The sequence below is a fragment of the Carcharodon carcharias genome, chromosome 1, assembly GCF_017639515.1.
Source record: "Carcharodon carcharias isolate sCarCar2 chromosome 1, sCarCar2.pri, whole genome shotgun sequence".
Lineage (NCBI taxonomy): Eukaryota > Metazoa > Chordata > Chondrichthyes > Lamniformes > Lamnidae > Carcharodon > Carcharodon carcharias.
The window spans coordinates 116,331,157-116,353,034 of record NC_054467.1 but is presented as its reverse complement, the minus strand read 5'-3'; the positions used below and the strand labels follow the sequence as shown (position 1 = coordinate 116,353,034).

General features: G+C 39.8%; 1 protein-coding gene across 14 annotated transcripts in view; it reads left to right on the top strand.

Annotated features, from left to right (window-relative positions):
- lcorl (ligand dependent nuclear receptor corepressor-like) overlaps positions 1-21,878 on the top strand; it is a 137,199-nt gene that overhangs the window by 44,826 nt on the left and 70,495 nt on the right. For 13 of the 14 annotated variants that reach the window (XR_005944439.1, XR_005944437.1, XR_005944436.1 and 10 more), the window contains 3 exons: positions 6,231-6,310; positions 12,581-12,713; positions 17,382-17,633. Coding sequence is in view for 9 of the 14 variants with exons in the window: in XM_041199207.1 (XP_041055141.1) it covers positions 6,231-6,310; positions 12,581-12,713; positions 17,382-17,633 (465 nt within the window). In the remaining 5 variants the exon portion in view is untranslated. Of the gene's footprint in view, positions 1-6,230; positions 6,311-12,580; positions 12,714-17,381; positions 17,634-21,878 lie in introns of those variants that run through there. The other variant, XM_041199228.1, reaches the window with a different exon arrangement.

Here is a 21,878-nt window from a genome sequence, read left to right as displayed (position 1 = left end):
CCAGGTGGCTTGACCCTGATTGGCCAACGCATTACCCTGACAAATGAGTCAGTGAATGGCTGACACCTATTTTGTTTAGCTGAAGCAGATGCAATTTATGTACATGTTCTTTCTGTCTGCAAAGAAAAGGGCCCTGTGTATTAATATATGTAGCTCCCAGTACATACAAATGCACCAAACTGCGACCCCAACTGACAGTCTTCAATTGATTGTCAGCCTAATTCTTAGTACACTGAGGATTGTTTAGCAAAAGTTGTCCAATCGCAGAAGCACATCTAATGTTGGGCACTGTTTTGAGTTTTGCAAGTATGGGCTGGTTGGGTACGGTCTGTACCTTGCCCATTGCAATCAGTGGCTGGGTTTTACTATTTGATACATCCCAAAGACTGGCAGATTGTATGGTCTACGTACCTACCATCACACTGGCACTGAAATTCATATACCACGTTACTCATATGTGTGAAAGGCAGAACGTCTTTTTGGCTTGACAGCAGCATCTTGTCAGTGGCGAATACCACTCATGTTACTACTACATAATAGCAACGTGGAACAGCTAGCTTCATCTATTGCTCAAATTTTTGTGCTACTTTGCCCTTCAAGTATAATCCGAGGTAGAGTGAGCACTTTTCAGGGCTGAAAGTGGCGGCCTTAAGCCCATTCATGAGTTTCCCCTTCCCATTAATGAAATTGACCTCAATGTATGGTAGGTAATTTTCTGTTTGTCTAGATTTTTAGACCCAATAAAATATCTGGAAGACTGAAGTCATTATCTTCTGTGCAAGCTATAAATTCTCTTCCCTGGCTATCGACTTCACTCTACCTGGCAATTGTTTGAACCAGCATTTTCACGGCCTTCATATATTCAGGCTTGGGCTAACAAATCGCAAGTAACGTTCACACCATACAAGTGCCAGGCAATGATTAGAGCGAATCTAACTATCGCCCCATGCCATTCAGTGGTATTATCATAGCTAAATCCTCCACTATCAATATCCTGGGGGTTACCATTGACCAGAAACTGAACTGGACTAGCCATATAAATACTGTGGCCACTAGAACAGGTCAGAAGCTGGGAATCCTGCAGGGAGTAACTTAACCCCCGATTCCCCAAAGCCTGTCCACCATATGCAAGGCACAAGTTAGGAGTGTGATGGAATACTCTCCACTTGCCTGGATGAGTGTAGCTCCAACAACAACACAAGAAGTTTGACACCATCTAGGACAAAACAGCCTGCTTGATTGGCACCCCATCCTGAAACATTCACTCCCTCCACCACCAACGCACAGTAGCAGCAGTGTGTACCATCTACAAGATGTACTGCAGGAACTCACCAAGCCTCCTAAGATGGTACCTTCCAAACCCATGACCACCACCACCACCTAGAAGGACAATAGCAGCAGGCAGATGGAAACATCACCACCAGGAAATCCCTTTCCAAGCCACTTGCCCTCCTGTCTTGCAAGCATATCGCTGTTCCTTCATGGTCACTGGGTCAAAATCTTGGAACTCCCTATCAGCATTGTGGGTGTACCTATAACACATGGACTGTCGTGGTTCAAGAAGGCAGCTCACCATCACCTTCTCAAGAGCAATTAGGGATGAGCAATAAATGCTGGCCTAGCCAGCGATGTCCACGTCACATGAATGAATAAAAAAAATTCAAACCTAGATGAGCTTTCAGCCAGAAGTGCAGCATCAGTAAGGGTGCCTATTTCCATGTCCGGTATGTAGCTTAACTCTGCCCCTGCCCCTGCTCATCTGCTGAAACCGTCATCTATGCCTTTGTTAGCTTAGCTCATTGATTAATAGAAATGCACTTGTCCGGCTTCCTACATTTTACCCTCCGTAAACTTGAGGTCACCAAAACTCTGCTGCCTGTGCCCTTACTCGCAACAACTCCCATTCACCCATCACACTTCTCGCTGGTCTACATTGGCTCCCAATTAAACAACGTCTCAATTTTAAAATTCGCATCCTTCCTTTCAAACTACTAAGACCTTGTCCCTCCCTATCTCTCTAATCTCCACAACCTTCTGAGATATCCTTGCAATCTAATTCTGGACACAAGGATTCCTGATTGTATTGCTTCTTGGTGGCTGTGCCTTCAGCTTTCTTGTTTCTAAGCTCTGGAATTCCCTCCCTAAACCTCACCACCTACCTCTCTGCACCCTTTAAGATGCTCCTTAAAACCTACCTCTTTGATCATCTGCGTTAATATCTCTTTACGTGGCTTTATCATTCTCCTGTGAAGGGCCTTTGGACAATTTGTTGCATTAAAGGCCCAAAGAAGTACAAATTGTTTATATACTCTGTGAGATAATCATTAAAAGTTATTCTAAATAGATCCTGCAGGGCTGCCATTTAAATTTCTTTTGTACCTTTAGTAAAACATTTTGTTGGTCAGTTCATGCCAATACTGCCTACATGTTCCATATAGATGCATATAAAATTCTTCAATTTGGTCTTTGTTCATTGAATGCATCCTCTACGTATCAATATCCCACCAATTAGCCCCACAGATTTGTTCCTGGAGGGCATATTGTAAGTAGTTTTACAGTTGGTGTTATCTCTGGGAACAGATAAGATGTTAATCCTTGCATGCACAAATTCATACATATGGGAAAAGGAAATTAGTTTGATTGGAAAAAAAAATCTTAAATTGTATCCTTTGTGACTTTGCCACTAGAAATCTGGAATTAGTGCTGCAATATATTACGATTCTATTTGAAGCGTTCCTAAAGATGCGTAATCTAATTTTCATTGTTACCAAAACTCTAGCATGGGAAGCTGCAGTGACTGTGGCTTTGCATTTATCCAGAAGGGTTAATAAACTCATACTCATGCTGATACGCTGCATCGCCTTTGGTACAAAGGCTGAGAAAACATTATTCTGAATCTTAGCAATTTGTTCTAATGCAGTCTTGACAATTACATTTTGCATAGGTAATTTGCCATCCTGTACATTTACATATCACCACATGAATCAAATGTGAAATTCTCCATTTGAATTGCTAGAAGAGATGCAATTTTTGTTTGAGGAACTAAGACATTGGGGATAGTTAAATTTAGGGAACGTAAACCACTGGTGGAATTAACTTTGCATTGAAGTCTAATGCAAAAGATATTAAGAATTCCATGGATACATTTAAGAAGATATTACCTTGGACTGGTCCAATATGGTCAGCAAGCATTGTTTACATTTATTAGATAATAGATTATTTGCAATTAGTCATGCTTGCTTTTTAACTAGTGTTTATAGAGGGCTGCCTTCTTCAAAATACTGTGTAGCTTAATCCAGTGGCACACTGGAAATGCGAAATTATGTACCGTGGATGTTGGCATCTGACTCAACCTCTGAAGTCCTAAAATCTCTCCAAAAATAGGGGTCAGTTTATACACTGAGTATAAAAGTGTGGGTGATTGCCATTTTTGTCATTTGCCATCAGGGTTTGTTCTGTGCACGTGTGCCTTAAACTCCTGTGCATCTCAACACCTCACCTGCTTGATCCCTTGCATTTGGTTATAAGGTACCATTGAGTAAACTTATCCACCGAGTATATGCAAAAACATTTTTGGGGATGAAGAAATGGGGTTATCTTCAATATCAGGTTAACTTCTATATCGCAGCCCATGGTAAACAAGGTATCTAACTTATTACATTGTTCCTCTTTCATCAAAGCATTCCTCAAATATTGATCCATTTCCCTTGCCAATCTAGTTTTACAAAAATTAATGACCTGAAATTTCCTGGAATCCCACACCATGGTGGATGTCACAATTCCAGACCAGAAGTCTAGGAAATTCTACTGCATGCTAGTTATACCCTTAGTCATGCGGCATCACAGCTTCCTGGACGTACTGCACTGCTGCATCCATAGCACTCCATAACCAGAAAATTTCATATCTCTGACCACTAGCATAGTTCGTGGCAGTTTTGAACTTCCTGAACCTATCGCTGCTTCCCTTGTTGCAGGGACACATTATGCATTTGAGTAAGAATTATATCAATGTGATTAATTGCTTCTTAAAAGTTGCAGAGATTTATCTCTGCTGTCTCAATTGTTCACTGACTTTCTTTTCTGATCCTGTCAGTTCTACCATCCAGAATCCTGAGTGTGAAGTTAGTACACCCACCTACTGTTGAAGGCTTCACTCTTGTTAACAGGAAAGGGTGCTGCTCAACAAATTTGCAAATTGTCTGCCAAGAAGGATAATGCAAACTAACTCAACATCTGGGAAGATCTCATTTTTGTTCTTTGCCATTCTGTGAATTATTCAGTAGCGAAGAATGAGACAAATCTTTTCTCAGAGATGAGGTCTACTGTCTGCAGCTCTGGCTGATGACCCCATTTTGCATCATCAACAAAGCAGCACAAGCAAGATACAACTGTACACAAACAGTGATGGAGAGGACCGGAGGGGTGCTCAAAGCTTACTTCAGGCAGTGGGACAGGTCAGAGGTTGTCCAACAGCACAACCCTAGTAAAGTGACACAGATATTAGTGATCTGCTGCACAATTTCATCCAAGGGGCAGGGCCTCAATTCGACTTCCTCAGAAGAGATTCCAGTGAAACCAGAGAATCCTAATGTGCCCCCTGGTAGGAGGCATAGTGCCAGTGGCTAGGCACTGTTGTTCAGCTAATGCTCTCTTAATCACCTGCATTAATCAGCCAACTGAAGCTGCAAAGGAAGGCTTCAACAATTAGGCCATGGATTGATCTTTGTGGGACTGCAAACTCAAGGAATGCAGGACAAGACTGTTAACGAACAATTGAACATTAATTGAGCTGAAAAAAGCAAATAAACTTGCAATCATCAAACAACAAGTTGTGTTGTAAACTTAATCATGGCTAACTCCATCATGAAAACTTAACAGTCCTAAAATAAGTAGGTATAAATGTCTGTATCCCTCTGCAGCTACTTGCATTGTTGGACAGCAGTGCTGCGGGTGATCTCTTAAAGACACACTGTGCTGAATTTAAGCATTGTCAACCGAGTTGTGACAAAGCATGGCTATGGTACAAAGAGACAGCTTTAGTAGTGAGGTAGTAAATTATCAGGATGTGCAAAGTTATTTTGCCCAAGCAAAAAGTTTCCTGTGACAACAATGTAAATTTTTTTAAAGTCATAATTTAACAACAAATGGGTCTGACTTTTCAATCCACTTAAAAACTACATAGTGCAAGTTCACTTACTATTTACAATGCTGTGTTCAAAAGTGTGCTTGATAAGAAGGAGCGAGAGGAAGTAGACTCTACCAGCAGGCACCCTATTGTCTGATGCCATGCTTCATCTCTGAGTCTGGGTGAGCCTTGTACCCTTATTTACTGGGTTTTGAGTTGAATCAGTTGAGACATCTGATGCCATTCTGAAGGTGAGTGAGGCAGAGTTGTCAGTTGACTTCCTGTAGCTGCCTCTTGTGATGGAGCTGCTGATGGTCACATAAGTGGAGCTTAGCCCTGAATTACCTAGTCTCATTTGTATGACTGGGACAGACCCCAGGAAAGAAGCCACAGCCTAGGAAATGCTGCCTTTTGAACTTTAGTTGCATGCCTCTGTGATCATGATAAAGTCATTTAAGAACACACAGGGCACTTACCTCCCAAAACCAAATTTGAGTTACAACGGCCCTTGTTATGAATTTTTCCTGCCTTCTGATTGGTAAACTGAATAAGCTATTGGCTGCACTACTGAGGTTGTTGATCTGCCATTAAGCTTAGGGTGATGTATTAACTTTCACCAAGATTCCTTGGAAAACTAATTTTAACAACTGAAGATTGGAGAACTCAGTTACATGATTTGCAGTATAAGTTGTACATTGCACTGTTTTCTGGAAAGCCTCGGGCATTGAGCCTACTTCATTTTCTGAGAATACTTGTGTTGCTATCCATCTGATTTCTAGAATGGAATGATTAGCAAGGAGGCTTTATCCAGTACCTGAAATGCCATTGACACCTAATGTCTCAAAGATTGTATCCGTTGTAATTCTCACTTTTGTCAATTTTAACTGTACTTTGGCTGCATAGAAGATATCTTTCATTTGAAAAATATGTTTTAAAACAGCCATACTTGCAAGTATGCTGTGGTGCTGCAGGACTACCATTTCAAACTTCTTAAATAATTAATTTTATATTAAGTCTGTTAATTTTTGGTAGTTACAGAAAATATATTTGGTTTCTGCTGTATTATAGATTAAAATAAATATTTTTGCACTTATTTTCTTTGAAGACTGTGAACCTGAAGAAGTGACTGACTGGTCTATGAATGAAAATTGTTCATTTTGCTGCATAAGGAGAGAAAAAGTCAAGGTAAGTCCAAAAACTGCATAACTGACTTCCTGAAGTAATGTAGCTTTTAGCTATCTCCTTTATCCATCTTACTTTAATCGGACTTTCATCCATATCTTGAGAACGGATCTTTTTAATTTAAAATGACGTTTAACAGAAATGCTTCAGATTTTCAGCTCTTTAATCGAGCAGATTGAGAAACATAAGAGCACGAGAATTGGGAGCAGGAGTAGGCCATTCAGCCCTTTGAGCCTTCTCTGCCATTCAATAAGATCATGGCTGATCTGATTGTGGCCTCATGTCCACTTTCCTGTCTGTTTGTATAACCCTTGTTGATCAAAAATCTAACTTGGTCTTGAATGTATTCAATGACTCAGCCTCCACTGCTCTCTGGGGAAGAATTGCACAGATTAACAACCCTTGGGGGGGAAAAAAACTCATCTCAGCCCTAAATGGGAGACCCCTAATTTGTAAACTGTGCCCCTTAGTTCTAGACTTCCTCCAAAGGGGAAATGTCTCAGCATCCACCCTATCAAGTCCTCTCAGGATCTTATATGTTTCAATTAGATCACCTGTCATTTTTCTAAATTCCAGTGGGTATAGGCCCAACTTGTGCGACCTTTTCTCAGGTAACCCCTTCATCCCAGAAATCAGTTGAGTGAACCTTCTCTGAACTGTTCCCAGTTCAATTGTATCCTTTTAAGTAAGGAGACCAGAACTCTGCACATTGAGCATACTTCATTTTCTGAGAATACTTGTGTTGCTATCCATCTGATTTCTAGAACGGAATGATTAGCAAGGAGGCTTTATCCAGTACCTGAAATGCCGTTGACACCTAATGTGCAGATGTAGTCTCACTCAGGTCCTGTGAAGCTGTAGATAAGCTTCCCTACTTTTATACTTGACCTCCCCTTGCAATAAATGCCAACGTTCCATTTGCCTTCCTAATCACTTGCCTTACCTGCATACTATTTGTGATTCATGTATTAGGGCACCCAGATTCCTCTAACAGATGAGCTCTGCCGTGTCTCTGGTTAAATAATATACTGCTTTCTGTTCTTCCTTCCAAACTGGACTAGTTCACATTTTCCCACACTATACTCCATCTGACAAATTTTTGCCCACTCATTTAACCTATCAAAATCCCTTTGCGGACATGCTTACTTTTGTAGACAACTAACTTTCCTACCTATCTTTGTGCCATCAGTAAATTTAGCTGCCATACTTTCGGTCTATCATCCAAGTCATTGATATAGATTGTATATAGTTGAGACCCAACACTGATTCCTGTGGCTCTCTGCTCATTACATCTTGCCAGCCCAAAAATGACCCATTTATTCCTGGTCTTTGCTTCTTGTAAGTTAACCAGTCCCCTATTCACGCGAATATGTTATCCCCTTCAGCATGAGCTCTCATTTTGTGTCATAACCTTTGATGTGACACCTTAGCAAATGCCTTTTAGAAATTCAAGTACACTACATTTGCAGGTTCCCCTTATCCACCTTGCTTGTTACTTCCTCAAAGAACTCAAATAAACTCATTTAGCACTACTTCCCTTTCACACAATTGGGTACCATCAGCATGGTTTTATTATGATTTCCTAGGTGTCCTGCTATTATCTCCTCTATAATGGATCCTAGCATTTTCCCTATGGCAAATGTTAGGCTAGCTGGTCTATAGTTTCCTGCTTTTTGCCTCACTCCTTTCTTGACAAGTGTCTGACAAGGGATCAATTGTACATGACAGTAACAATATGTATTGCTTGAAGTAGATTTTCTGGAGATTGTAAATGTGCCACATGTGTGCACAGACCATTGTGTGCACAGGTCAGGCAGAAACTTTAGTTGAAGGGTACAGCTGGAGCTGATTGTAGAATCTTAGGCAAAAAGCTTACATGTGTTATCTCATCTGAGCATTTTGACGTTTCCTGTGACCTGCTGCATTTCCATTGAAAAACCATTGTTGATGAACAGGTGAGATTTATTTTATACATTTCAAAACACTTGTTGGATTCCTTTTACCATTGAGAATGAAAAGCTTATCTGTCTAAATTCAGGGAAGGGCTCAACCTGGTATGCTAGCCATGGAGTTTTATATAAAATTTCTCAAAATTAGTGTGAACTGGTAGCCTATGGCCTGCTTGCCTTTGACATAAAACTAAGCCACAAGCTTGCCTAATGCAGTGGTGGGGGCGAGAATTTCAGCTACAACAATGATGAGTTCCATCATGGCGCAGGCTTCAGTATGGCCCTGCAGCGTTCTATAGTGAAGATGAAAAGGACAGATCATGTGGTTCAGTGACTGGAAGCTACACCAATAGATTCTGTCAAAATCAAGCTGCTCCAGTATCTGTTATGTTAAAAAGTCATATTGGTATCAGACTAATTTGTTTATAAATATTTTTTAAAATCATAATTTCTTTGCATTTTTAAAAAGTCAGATAAATCATGTTAAAATGTGATATGTTGAAATGTTGATAAATCATGCTAAAAATATTTAAATTAAAACATTTTAAAAGTCAGACAAATCTTATTAACTGTATTTGAACATTTAAAAAGTCTCATTGAGAGTTGAAAAATCTCCTTGTCTGACAACTGTTATGAAAGATACTTTCTGGTGCCAGTGTCCTTGAGAATTTGTGAAATGCTCAGATTAGCGAGTGATACCGCAAAAGCTCCACAGCAGCAAAGCTAGCCCACCACAACTTCTGGGTTTACAGTCTGCAGTGCTTCATACTACAGAAGTTGCTGGGCCTCTTTACTGTGCAATGGTGGTGATCACCTGAAAGCTTCATTGTCATTGGCGCTGCAAAATTTGGTTCTTTGTTTTTAAGCTACTAAACTTAATCTGTATCATTCTAGCTCCACAGGTCTCAACTCTTGCCTCTGAGTTAGAGGTTGAGCGCTCAGATTGAATTTTGCGACAAGCAAATAATATATGTAACATTGCAGTACGGTACTGAGGGAATGCTGCATTGTTGAAAGTGTCAACCCTCAGTCAAGACAATAAACTGAAACCCAATTCCCCTGTTGTTTTAAGTAGATGTTAGAGAGCCTGTGGTATTATTTGCTGAGTAACTAGCCAACATACCTCTCACAACCATCACCCAAATGCTGTTTGTCAGTTCTTGCTGTGTAAATAGATACTGCATTTGCCTAGGTACAGTTGTTGCCTGGCAATGTAATTTGATATATGGGGAGCACCATTTAAAGAAAACGAGGCATATGGACTGCAACAGCCCAAGATCATCAACCAACAACTTCTCGGCCAAGATGGGCAGTAAATGCCAGCGATTCCCATATTTTAAGAAATGCATGTTTGTTTTTCCTTCATCCCTTCTCCCACCACTTCTCATTCCACTCCAATCTCTGGCTGAGATTTGAAGTAACATTGTTCCTGAATTTTACTTATGCCATTTAAAAAAAAAAACAGCAGTTATAAAGTGTTTGAGTGATTTTTCTGACTTCTGTCATAGTGGTATAGATTGAATTAGTAAGTGAATGTATGAGGAAACATGAATGCAGATCTGTATTCTAACAATGCTTGGCACATGCTGATCCCCAATCTGGCACTGCATGTCAGCTTGCCATTTCATTTCTAAATTTAATTTGCTTAGTATTTCATATTCTCTGATCTGGAAGTTAGTTTGGAAAATGGAAGAAAGAAACATAAACTACACGACCTGCTCAGGAATAGCAATTTGCAGCATAGAATTGAAAACTCATTGCAGGAATATTTTAGATTTTGTTTTATCTAGAAAGGAACAAACTCTGTACACACACCTACTTTATGTACACCTATTTCATCTGTCTTTGCACTGTTAGTAGCCTTTTTGGTAATCATTTCAGAACTGGTCTAGTTTATGGCATTTTTTAAATAAACATGGTAACCTAATATTGTTGAATTATGAGCCTGCAGAATTTGAATATCACTGATCGTTGGGGAACAGTTTACCAGAGCTTCACGTATTGGAGTGAATAAAGTGGAAAATCCAGTTATTTCACAAAATCCTCTGAATTTGACTCTGTTCTTGCAAATGACACATTAGTGCGCAAAGAGAAATTCCCTCAAAATGTCTGGCTCAATTTTCAGCCACTTTGCCAATTCCACAGCATTAGATGCCACAGGGATGATGATCCTTTCATTTTTGCGATGTTTTACTCCTTTGGATTTCTACCTGTCTCTCCTATTAGCAGCAGCATCAATCATTTCTTTGTTGATCATTAATGCAGACATCAGCACCTTATTATGAATACAGATGAGTTAGTTGGCATTTTGTTGCTTCAGAGTTGGTGACCTGTATGGGATCCTTGACTGTATCAGATGCAGCTCCTTCCCCTGCTGGTGAAAATTTTAAATGCTGGAAGTAGTTGACAATGGGTTCTACTTTTAGATACAGGCACTAATAATAAACCTACAGTTGTCAACTATCGAGACTCATATTTTAGCATTTCTGATAACTTGCTGAAAAATTATACTATTAACTTGAATACAGGTCTAATGAGATATTCTCAACAGCTGAGATGAAGATTCAGAAAAGGCATCTCAGCAGATTGCTTTAGACAATGAAAATCAGTTTGGAGATTCCAGTGAACATTCATATGTACTGAGGCAGTAATGTTTCTATTTATGAGCTCAGCATTAGGTGTCTGGTAAGAACGTAGCATTGGGAGACAGAATAGGCAATATGTTTGATGCTTCTGCTGGCATGACACTGAACAAAGAAATTAAAGACCTTGCTTTTCCCACTTCTGTCAATACACAGTATACACGAGGAAAGAGGCAAATGGACAGTCAGTAGATTTTAACCAGAAGCATTTTTCTTTTGAGAGTTAGTATTGAGCCCGAGAGCATTCTTTCTACAAAAAGGTCCACTTCATTTGCCTTAAAGTTGACTTCAGCCTTACAGCAAGGTAAAATTTCAGGCACTTTTGCACCCACCTTTTTGACATTTTCTGTGGGAACATTGCCTAATCAATCCCTTTGTGTGGATCTGAAATTTATTTCATAGTGCTCTTTGGAATAAAGGAAGAGACAGGAGACAAATTAGAGAAACAAAAGGGTCGTAAAATAGACTGGGGTAAGAATTATCAGTCATCTATGTTTGCATAATGTGAACGGTAAAGAAGGGGAAGGATTTCTACAGTTACTTTCTGCGTCAGTATGTAGCCCAATAAGAAAAGCAATGCTGGGCCTAGTTCTGGGAAATGAAATGGGTTTTGTAGGGCATGGGGAGCATGTAGGAAACAGCGACCACGACAGAACTAGGTTCAATTTAAGATTTGAAAATAAGAGGAAATGGTTGAAGATTAAAGTACTGAACTGAAAAACCCAATTGCACTGAGAAATGGGAGCTATCCTAGATGAAGTGGAAAATAAAAATTAACAAGACAGTTGATAAACAATGGGAAATATTCAAATAGGATATGATTAGGATACATAGATCTTCTCATTAGCAAAGGTGGTTCAATAAAGACTAGCACATTGGATGAGTAGCAAGGTTTAAAATTGAGATGAGACTTAAAGGCATGTGACAAATCTTAGTTAAATAAAAAAAAACAAATATAGAAAGTGGACAAACCAAAAAAATAAATTTTGAAAAGAGGCATGAACAAGGACTCGTGGGTTACAAAGAGAAACAGAATAAAATTTTAAAAGTACAAAATAAAAGAATAGTCTAAAAATGTAGGACTAATTGGATGTGAGGATGAAGGAATACTAAATGAGTACATCAGTTTTCAAAGAAGAGTATGGTCCTGCGAATGTAGAGCTATAAAGAGAGCAGGGAGCAATTAGGATAGTTCTAGATAAGAAATGGTATTTGAAAGATTGAAACTCAAAAGTAGTCCAAAAGACACTAGAGCACGATGGCATGCATCCTAGAATACGTGAAGTCAGAGAGGAAATAGTAGGAGGTTCTGGTCACAAATTTTCAAACACCCTTGGACTTGTTTGGTAACTCTCTAGAGGACTGGAACATTACCAATCTAATACCTCTCTTTCAAAAAGGATTACAAACCAGAAATCTACAGAACAGTTAGTCTAGCATGGAAAATAGGTTTCTTGATGTTGTAATATGGGATGAAAATAATATTTAAATGAGGATTCATAATTGTAAATCACCTTATACTGGGGACTGAAAATCTTGGTTTTGTTTGTACTCTTATCATTAGCACTAGCTTTTAGTTACGTTAATGTTAAGACTGCAATATTTTGAATGTGAAATTTGACCTTTTCTGCCATTTGGTTTACTTCAAAATATTTTTGTATACAATTCATTACTTTTTCTAGGACCATATCTCGTCTGTGAGTGCACCTACAACACTGACATCTACTGAGGAATCTCTATCTCAGGGGCAGTCCCACACTGAAAAGCTTGAATGCCAGGCAGACAAGTTTCTTAATGCTATCTTTCACAAAAAAGGTATAATTCTATATTTTCATTATCTACATATTAAGGCTTGTTGAAGCTTCAGTTTTAAGCTGTAATGTTATTTTGAGCTGAATATTTTCAGTATTGATTGCTTTTTATGTATATGCATAAAGGTGATGTGCACTGGGTGACTATGATGCATAAAACAAAGGCTTAATTAACATAATAGCGCCCAAGTGATTATGCACGGATGTCAGTTTTGGGCCTGCAGTTTATACATTTGGTATGCTTTTTAATATTCTCTCTGCCAAGTTTTTAGCATTTTTATTAAAGGCACACTGGCTCCATCTAGTGGCTGTGTGCAAAGTAACTTTGCTTTCCTATATTGTCATTTTAATGGCTTTGTAGGCCTGGAATTGTTTGGATTAACAGCAAGTTAAGCCAACATTTACGTCAGTCTCCACGCTGAATTTACTGACAGCAACTTGCAGTGCAGTTTCCCGTGAATCTTATCGGTATGTGCCGGAACATATAAAGCAACAAGCTCGAAAGAGGCTTAAGTAATTGTAGGCTCTGGAAAGTGTGGGCAGCACTATGTCAGGGTCAGACCAGACAGAGACCAAAAGTGAAGCTTGGGAGTTGTGGTAAGTGGAGCATGGTTTTCTCTCTCTCCAATTTCTTTTGATTAAAATTTACTTTAAAGATTATTTCCCATGCCTCAACAGTATATCTATTTTTACAGTGATCTCCACCAAGAGGAGGGCCAGCTGTTTCTTGGTGAGTGACTGCAAGGTCCCTTGGAAGAAATTGAGCTGAGGAGGGGCTAGCTGCTCAATGGCAGGAAGGTCACCACTCTTCTCCCTCCGCCCCCCAACCCAGTAAAGTTAGCCAGGGTGTTTTGCTGCCTTTAGAAATCCTGTGACCCCCATGGACCTCTGAACAGTGTCGTAGGAAATTTCATCTATCTGGTCAGACCTGGCAAGGTAAGACACTCGCCTGCTCTTCCTTTCAAAGATCAGACTTGGATATCAATTTTAGAATGTTGTTTGAGCAACATGTTATCTTTTTAGTATAACCTGCATTGGCAGATGACAGGCTTTTAAAATATAGATTCCAAACAATGCTTGTAGTGCTACCTATGTCTGCTATTTGAGAAAACACCTGACCGTAGTTGTTAAAATGCCTCTTTAATCTCTTGGTTAGCTAAGAGAGATTTTTTGAAGTATGACACTGAAGTCAATCAGGCAGCAACAAGCTGCAAAGGGAGAACCTGGCTTAAGGGCACATACATCACCCAATCCTTTATACCTGCAGAACTCCCTAATAACCAAGCAACTGATTAGGAGAACATTCAAAAATTCTGGCTGCTTTCTGTCCAAGTCAGCAAACTGTACAGTTCATATACATTCTTTTTTGCCTTTGCGGGGCAACTCGGCGCACTGTGCATGGGAGAAGAAAAGCTGAGTAGTGGGAAGCTTGATACCCGAGAATGGCATTCCATCAGGAAAGGGCTCTCCATCACCTGAGCGCATTGTCAAAGTTGTAAGCTATAGCTGACAGCGTTGAGCTGCAGTGAGGTGAGTTCCAACACCTTTGGGCTCGTTCTGTGGCTGAGCTCTTAGCCAGATCATTGACTCAGTTTCACACTCTTCCTGAAATAGAGACTGCAGCCCAGGATAGTGATGCTCAATCATTCTAACCTCTCATGCCTTTTATTGCCACAGGTCAGAAAAGCCAAAACACTTCTTCCTGGAGGGGGAAGACTACGCGAAAATGAAGTAGGAGGAAGAGGAAGATTGGAGGAAGCAGCTCTAGGGGAAAATGGTGAAAAGGTCACACATCATTGCACATGTTCTGATGTGGTGGGAGAGAGAGAAAATCTGTCCCCTTTCCTCACCACTCCAGGCCCCAATAACTCACCAGCAGCATCACCCAGCTCTCCTGTCACAGGCAGCATTGCAAGTACAGGCACTCGCAGCCTATAAGACAAAGCTTAGTAATCTACTTGGCTGTCTCTTGACCATTGTGATTTGTGGCAACATTATGGATTCCCCACTGGAATCTCTGACTGCATTCATTGAGTTGGGGGACAACTTGGAGAGCATGATAAATGGTGTTTTCTGGTCTTTTACTTAAGCAGTCAATTGAGACTTCTGGGATGTGGCTGCAGTCATGGCACCAGCCAGTCAGCTGATGTCTGTGGCTGTTGAGCTAGTGCTAATGGAATGACAGTATTGTCTGCAATGTCCATCTACCCCACCAAAGTGACATGAGGCAGGTGAGATTGGGCTTCTAAGAAGATGTGGCCAGTACCAGATCCATTCCAGATGCTAACTGTTGTGTGTTGAGTCTGTTCAGCCCCATGCCTCTCCAATCCAGCTTTAGCAGCAGCCTTCCTACCTCCATGATCTCATCAAAATTGTCAGTTGCAACAATAGGATATTTTGCCAATAGCCACATCCTGGCACGGTGTGTTCAAGGATTAGAGTGAATGTCTGCTCGCTGAATCTATCTCCTCCAGCTCCTCTTCGTCCTGGGGCTGATTTGTGCAATGCTATAACTGCATGACCAGTTTACTGTTTGTGTTGAGTTGCTGCCTCTGGCCTGTTTTTTGGACACTAGTGTACAGAGGTTCCTTTTGTTTTTTACTGCCTTTGGCAATGTACTTTTTCATCTGCAATTACTATGAACTGTTTCATAATGCTCTCAGTCTGTATTAAGTCATCAGTGTGGCTTTTTGTCTAAATAACGTTTTTTTTTGGATGAACAAACATTTAAGCAATGTTTATAGGAAAATGTTTTTTAAAGTTGGAATACTTTTTTTTTATAATTTCATATTTAACCACCTTGGCATTGTTACTGACGCTGGCCTTTTGTCGCAGTCACATCTTTAAGATTCACATTTAAATAATGTACTGTGTAAAATGTTTGTTTATATGTTGTTCTGAATGCCAGGACTTTGAAAGCTCACCGGTTTCTGTGGCTGTCTAGCAATGTAGAAGGTTCTGGACTTTACCACCATATTTTCTGTTTGAAGGTTCACTTTTTGAGGTTCGTTTCATGTTTCGTGTGATATTGTTAGTTGATTAAAAGTTTAATTGTTTCTCATGTTGCCTGGCCTCCAGCCTTTGCAACCGCTTTCCCGAAGGGAATTATTGACACAAATGGTGGAGCGCTGCTGTTGTCGCTGATGGGGGATTCTGAAGATGGGGCAATCAGTTGCTGAGCACCTATCCTGGGAGCTGTCACCTGATTTTCTTGTTCACTTGGCCCTGTTTTGAGATCCTCTTTGCCAGGCACTTTCTGACTGAGCCCTTCCATCAAGACAAAACTGTACAGTACACAGCAGAGCACAACAATCCTTGCCACTCTTTGTGGCATATTCAGTAGGGCATCTTCCAACCTCTGGACCTCAATTTGTCCTCTCCACTACCTCCCTGTTCACTGTGTGCGCACGATTGTAATAATCCTGTATTGTGCAAAATGGTGTCATCAACCATGGCTGCAGGAGGTAGGTGTTATTGCTCAGGATCCATCTATTTATTTGACCTTGTTAAATAATCAGTGGTGATGGAATGACGAAAGATAAAGGCATAATGGCAGCTTCCTGGATGTGCTCTGCATTGATGTGCAGAATCCTTCGTGGGTATTGCAGGCTCATTTAACAAGTGGAATTTCTTCCTATTAATGAATGTTGCTGGCTCCCTGCTGAAGTTTTCATTGTCACGTGGGTTCAATTGATAGCCTACACCCCAGGGAAGCCAAGTCGGCTTGTAAACATTGCTCTGCAGGGAATGTGCTATACTGGATGGAGTCAGCTGCCCTGTCACCTGTTGAATGTAGGCTCTTGCAGCTTCCTGGCTGATATTGCAAAGTGGGTGATCGGATCAATCCGAAGTCATAAAAATGGAGAGCCATAGTGACCTGCATCTCCACTGATAACATCGTGGGAAGAAGTTTGTGGCTTCAAGTCTTCCTGCAGAATTTCACATATGGTCACACACACCACACCTCTTGACCTTGGCATGACCTTCCAAGCCCATTACACACAGGAGATTGAAGGCACTTGCAATTATCTCCAATAATGATTTCTCACACCACTCTCCTCATTCTCTTCATCCTCCATTTTAAAAGCTGAACTGAGGAATGCTGATTAGGAATGCCATTGCAGCTCCTTTATCCAACTGAACACTGCGCAAGGTAAAATATCTTGGGCTCAGAGAATCGGAGGTCTCTGGGCAGAAAGAAATAAGGAAAAAAATTGCTGCAGTGCTACAGGTTAAGTTTTAAGTGTTTGAAACTCACATAAGAGTCTTGAAATATATTAGCATCAGATGTCCTCTGATGACCCTTCACCCAAATTTCTCTGCAGCCACCAGAAAACCAGCCAAAATCCAAGAAATACCCATGAAAGCAAAGCCATGTTAATGACCGCAAGAGAGTTAGCAGATGTAGTGTAAAAGATCAAGGCAATGGGCATAGTGTAAAACCATCACAAGCCAGTTGTGCTGAAATTTCTTTGGTGCTGAAAATTGCTATTATACTGTACTTGTGCCATTGTTTTGCTGATGTTTCCAGGAAATTTTTCTGGTTATTATATTGAGTTTACTTTGTGTGTATAGAGGGAAATGTAATTCGGTATTATATGCCATTATAATTGAAAGTTAGTATTTATTTTGCATAGTACATTTCCATTAATGTATGAATTAATTTTTTTAGACCTTCCTCAGAACTGTGATCGCAACATTCCTCTAGTTGCTCAGGAAATAATGAAAAGAATGATTCGTCAATTTGCAATTGAATATATATCCAGAAGTAATCATGTTCATGAAACTCAGACTGGATCAACTGATGAATCTGTTTCAGTCCCAAATGATCCTCCTGCCAAGCAAACCCAGAACTTTCACCAGGAGCAGGAGGGACCCCTAGACCTCACTGTGAATAAAAATCAACAGAAAAATTTTCAACAAGGTAATCAAATTTCTTTTCTATTAATTGAGTGTTTCGGATCTGTAGGTGCGCACGTGTGATAGACATCCCTTATGTAAAAGCAGTTCCCGGAAACTGGCTATAACAGTAGGTTACCATGATATTTTATCACTGGAACCTGGATTCATTGCCAGCTCAGAACTGATGGAATGAAAATCAGTGACACAGCCTAATTCTGAATAAGTACAAGCAGCAATTTAGACAGTAAATTGACAGCTTCACTGAATTTAAATATGTGGTTATTAAAAATGGAGAAAAATAACAAGGTCAGTATTGATTTGCTGTAAGGCCATGGCATTTGTTTGAAGTAAGTGGGGTAACATTCGCCATGGTTGCTTGATTTTAGCGTACGCCAGTGAAAATATTTTTTTACATTTTCATGGGATGTGAGTATCACTGGCAAGGCCAGCATTTGTTGCTCATCCCTAATAGCCCTTGAGAAGGTGGCGGTGAGCTGTTTTCTTGAACTGCTGCCATCCATCTAATGTAAGTACACCCACAGTACTTTTGGGAAGGGAATATAGCATGACAAAAGTAGAAAAAGGATTCTATTCCCCCAACGCTGTCGTCTTTCTCATCCACTATAACTTCTGTAAGTGCATCAGGAACAGTTGCGCATGTGCATTTGATACACGCTGCAGCCACTGGCGCATGCACACTGTTCTTGATGACGGCAAGATTAAATTTTTCTGTATCTGAATTACTACATGAAATCTGGATTTGTAATGCTGCCTATTTACATCACCATTGAATGAGCGTTAGCATTGTGATTGGCAATGGATGTATTCTTAAAGCTCTGAAATGATATCAAAATAGAGAAACAGCTGCTTCTTCAGAAGGGTCAAATACTCCCCCAACACAAGAACACCAATTAACTTGCCACAATGCATAATAAATCAGACCATGAAAATAAACAAAATAAATTGGTTTATTTAAATGCTGTTCGCCACCCCACCCCCGGTTTGTTAAGGGAGCCCCTCGCATTTCACAGGTATTTCAGTTGGATGATAATGGGACTCTTAATCCCAGGGACATTGTTTTTAATCCTACATAAGATAATAAATCTTAAGTATTTTATTCAAAATACTTTTATTGATTTTTACCAAAGAAATTACAATCAATTCTCCACAGTCTTAAGTTCATTGGAAGTTGGGAGTCTCATTTATTGAAATTTCCTCATTATGTATCTTCATCATTCACTGAATCATCAGAAGCATGTTTTACAGAGGGAACAGTTGATACTTAATAGGTAAAGTTGATACCAGAATTTGTAATTGGTAGAGAGCTACACAGACCCAAAAATTGGTGACTTGAACTTTGTTGTTAGTCTATGTCAAGCTAATTTGTTCGTTTTAATACAGCAGCCGACACTCTGACACTACATGTGCAGGAAATGCACCCCCCCCCCCCACCTCAAGTGTTGCAGCACAAATAAACAGCCTGTCTCACCAGCATACAAAACATGTCTTTATGTTCTTATATGAAATTAATCTGTTCTGGCATTTCTTTTGTGTAAGTTGTTATCCCAACTACATGTACAAGTTGAAAAACAGGACCATGTTATTCTGTAAAAAGCAACTTGGTTTACTCAAAATTCAACGAATCTTGGAGTATCATGGTTACAGCACAGGAGGACAACATTCAGATTGTCATGCCCATGCTGGCTCTTTGTAAGAGCTATAATTGTCAATATAGTAAAAAAAAAATAAATCTGCTATTTTTGTGACTTTCTTTTTTACCTAGTATTTGTCATTTGTTCTGGTAAACTTTAGTCCAAAACTGTAGGAACAATTTGCTTTGAAACACACTCATCTGGCCAGTTTCTCTGTCACATTCTACCACCTGTATATACTTTGACAATAACTTCTGACTTAATAGGGCAATTCATGTAGAATGCGGCCAGTTCTAGCTGGATTCCTGCTAAATCCCACAAACGTGGCCCTCATCACTGCTGCTACTGACCTCACTTCTTGTCTGTTCTGCTTCCAGAGAGTAAACATTAAAAAAACATAAATGTGTGCATAGAAATTTCACATTCTTATTGAAGTAAAACTACCCTTTTATTTTTGTTTTGGAAGTTTTGGTCATGGAAATAGTGGAGCAGGGAGACAAAACAGCACTGGGAAGGATGCAAGTGATAGTGTGTACATAAAGGAACATTTCTGGAAGTATCTTCACTTACAAAATACTGGTGATTTATACTATATCTACACCCTCTTCTATTGAAAACTGGTGCCAAAATACGGCTGGATTTATTTTAAGTTATTTGGTCCCTCATGCATTAAAGGCATTACTTGCCAAAATAGAGAACTATCTCAGCATAGTACATCCTGGTTAATGTGGAAATGATATTAGTTATGGCCTTCTTAGCTTAAAGTGATCTAAAATTCATGTTTTGTTTGTTGTAGGAAAGTGTTCCTATCTGAATAACTGTCATAAATGCATGTTACCTCAGGTGCTTTTAACAGGGAGTAGGTTTCCTAGAGCGGTAGAGACCTGCTTTGATGGTCACATATTTTCGTGTCGTGGAACTTTTGATTATTTTGTGCCCTCGTATATAAATTGTGTAAGCTTTCTAAACTTATATTAAATTTGTAAATTTAGCTTATCTACGAATGATGCACTAAAAGCTTGATAGCCAATCATGGCTAGACTTGCTTCATTAAAATCCCTCTCAGACACCCTGTTATGTATAGCAGAAGTTGAAGTGTGATTACAGGCCTGAGGCTCATAAATTATACAGCAGGCTACAACACACGTGTTAGCAATCTAGGAATGTAACTGGAACAATTGCAGTTAATTTTTATTCGGATAAGAGTTGTCAGATTTATATTATTGAAGAATCAGCCTATTTTAGGCCTTAACACTGAAGACGCAGGCAATGGTTTTGATTCCATTCTAGTCAGAAATATGGAGCAATTATGTATCAAGCTTCAGTGTATTAAATAAATGAAGTTTGTGTAGTCCTGATTCCTAAAAGTAACATTTATGGAAATTAGCTTCAATACCTATGTCTCTTGAATCAAAATACCTGTGTATATAGCATGTTATGCATTAATTTTGTGTTGTAGACAGTCATGCTTTCTTATTGGCTGAACAATCAATTTTAGCACATTGCTGACCTGTACATCAACCAAAGACTCCCACAGAAAAAGCAACTTGAAAAGCTACCGTCAACTCATATGTTTTCATTTCTTTTACCCTCTGCACCTCAACATTACTTTTCTCAGTTACTTAATCCTGGAGTACAGCACAATAGAGTACGTGTTGCTTTATAAGCTTCACACCACTTGCAGATACATACATTGAGCACCCTATATAGCAGCACAATTTGTCACACATGGTCTGATCCACTAATTGATACAGTCAAGGTAATTTCTGAAGCTGAGATCACATGGAAGAAGGGAGAAATTAAGCTGAGGGATCTTGTTGATCCCTTGCTGGGTTGGGTGATATTTAGTTTGTGAGGCATAGGAGACACTGTAGAATCCATTGCTTCTAGGATCGAGTTTATTGCATTAAGTAGCAACATATGTGCAGTGAAGAAATTTGAGATGCTTTCTCCATTGCTTCCCTGGCAGTGGATAGCCTAGGGTTTATATTGGCTTTTATATATTGACATGGAGGAAAGCAGAAGAAACCTGCTTGCAGGGAAAGCCAGTTATAATGGAGTTATATAATGGTTTTCTGGTAGCAATAGATAGGATTCCAACGATGATGACACTTCTGGTCAGCATTAGAAATCATCTTGGGGATAAGGAATTATTATCAGTGACCTGCTGGGAAAAAGAAGACATGATTCTTCATGGTTACAGTTTATTTTGATGATTTTTGAAGCCAAGATCTTATAAAATGGCAGAGCAGGCTCAAGAGACCAAATAGCTTATCCCTGTTTCTATTTCTTACATTCTTACGCTTGAGATGAGAAGACTAGGATGTGCAGTGGGGTCAGCCAGGCACTGATTGTCTTCACTCCAAGCCAACAAATTTGGTACCTGCCCCTGCCACCTCCTCCCCCACCCTGCCTTCCAAATTGCAATTTCAACAGCATTGAGGCAATTCTTGGGAAGTGGTGACTGTTGTGCACAGCAGTGTTACCACCTTGCAAAGCAGTGTGCAAGTGTAGAATTGATTTGGGAATATTTTCATCTTTATATTCTGCCACCTCCAATGAAGCACATCTTCCCCTCCTCTTTCAGCAATCCAAAGGGACAGTTCCCACAGCAA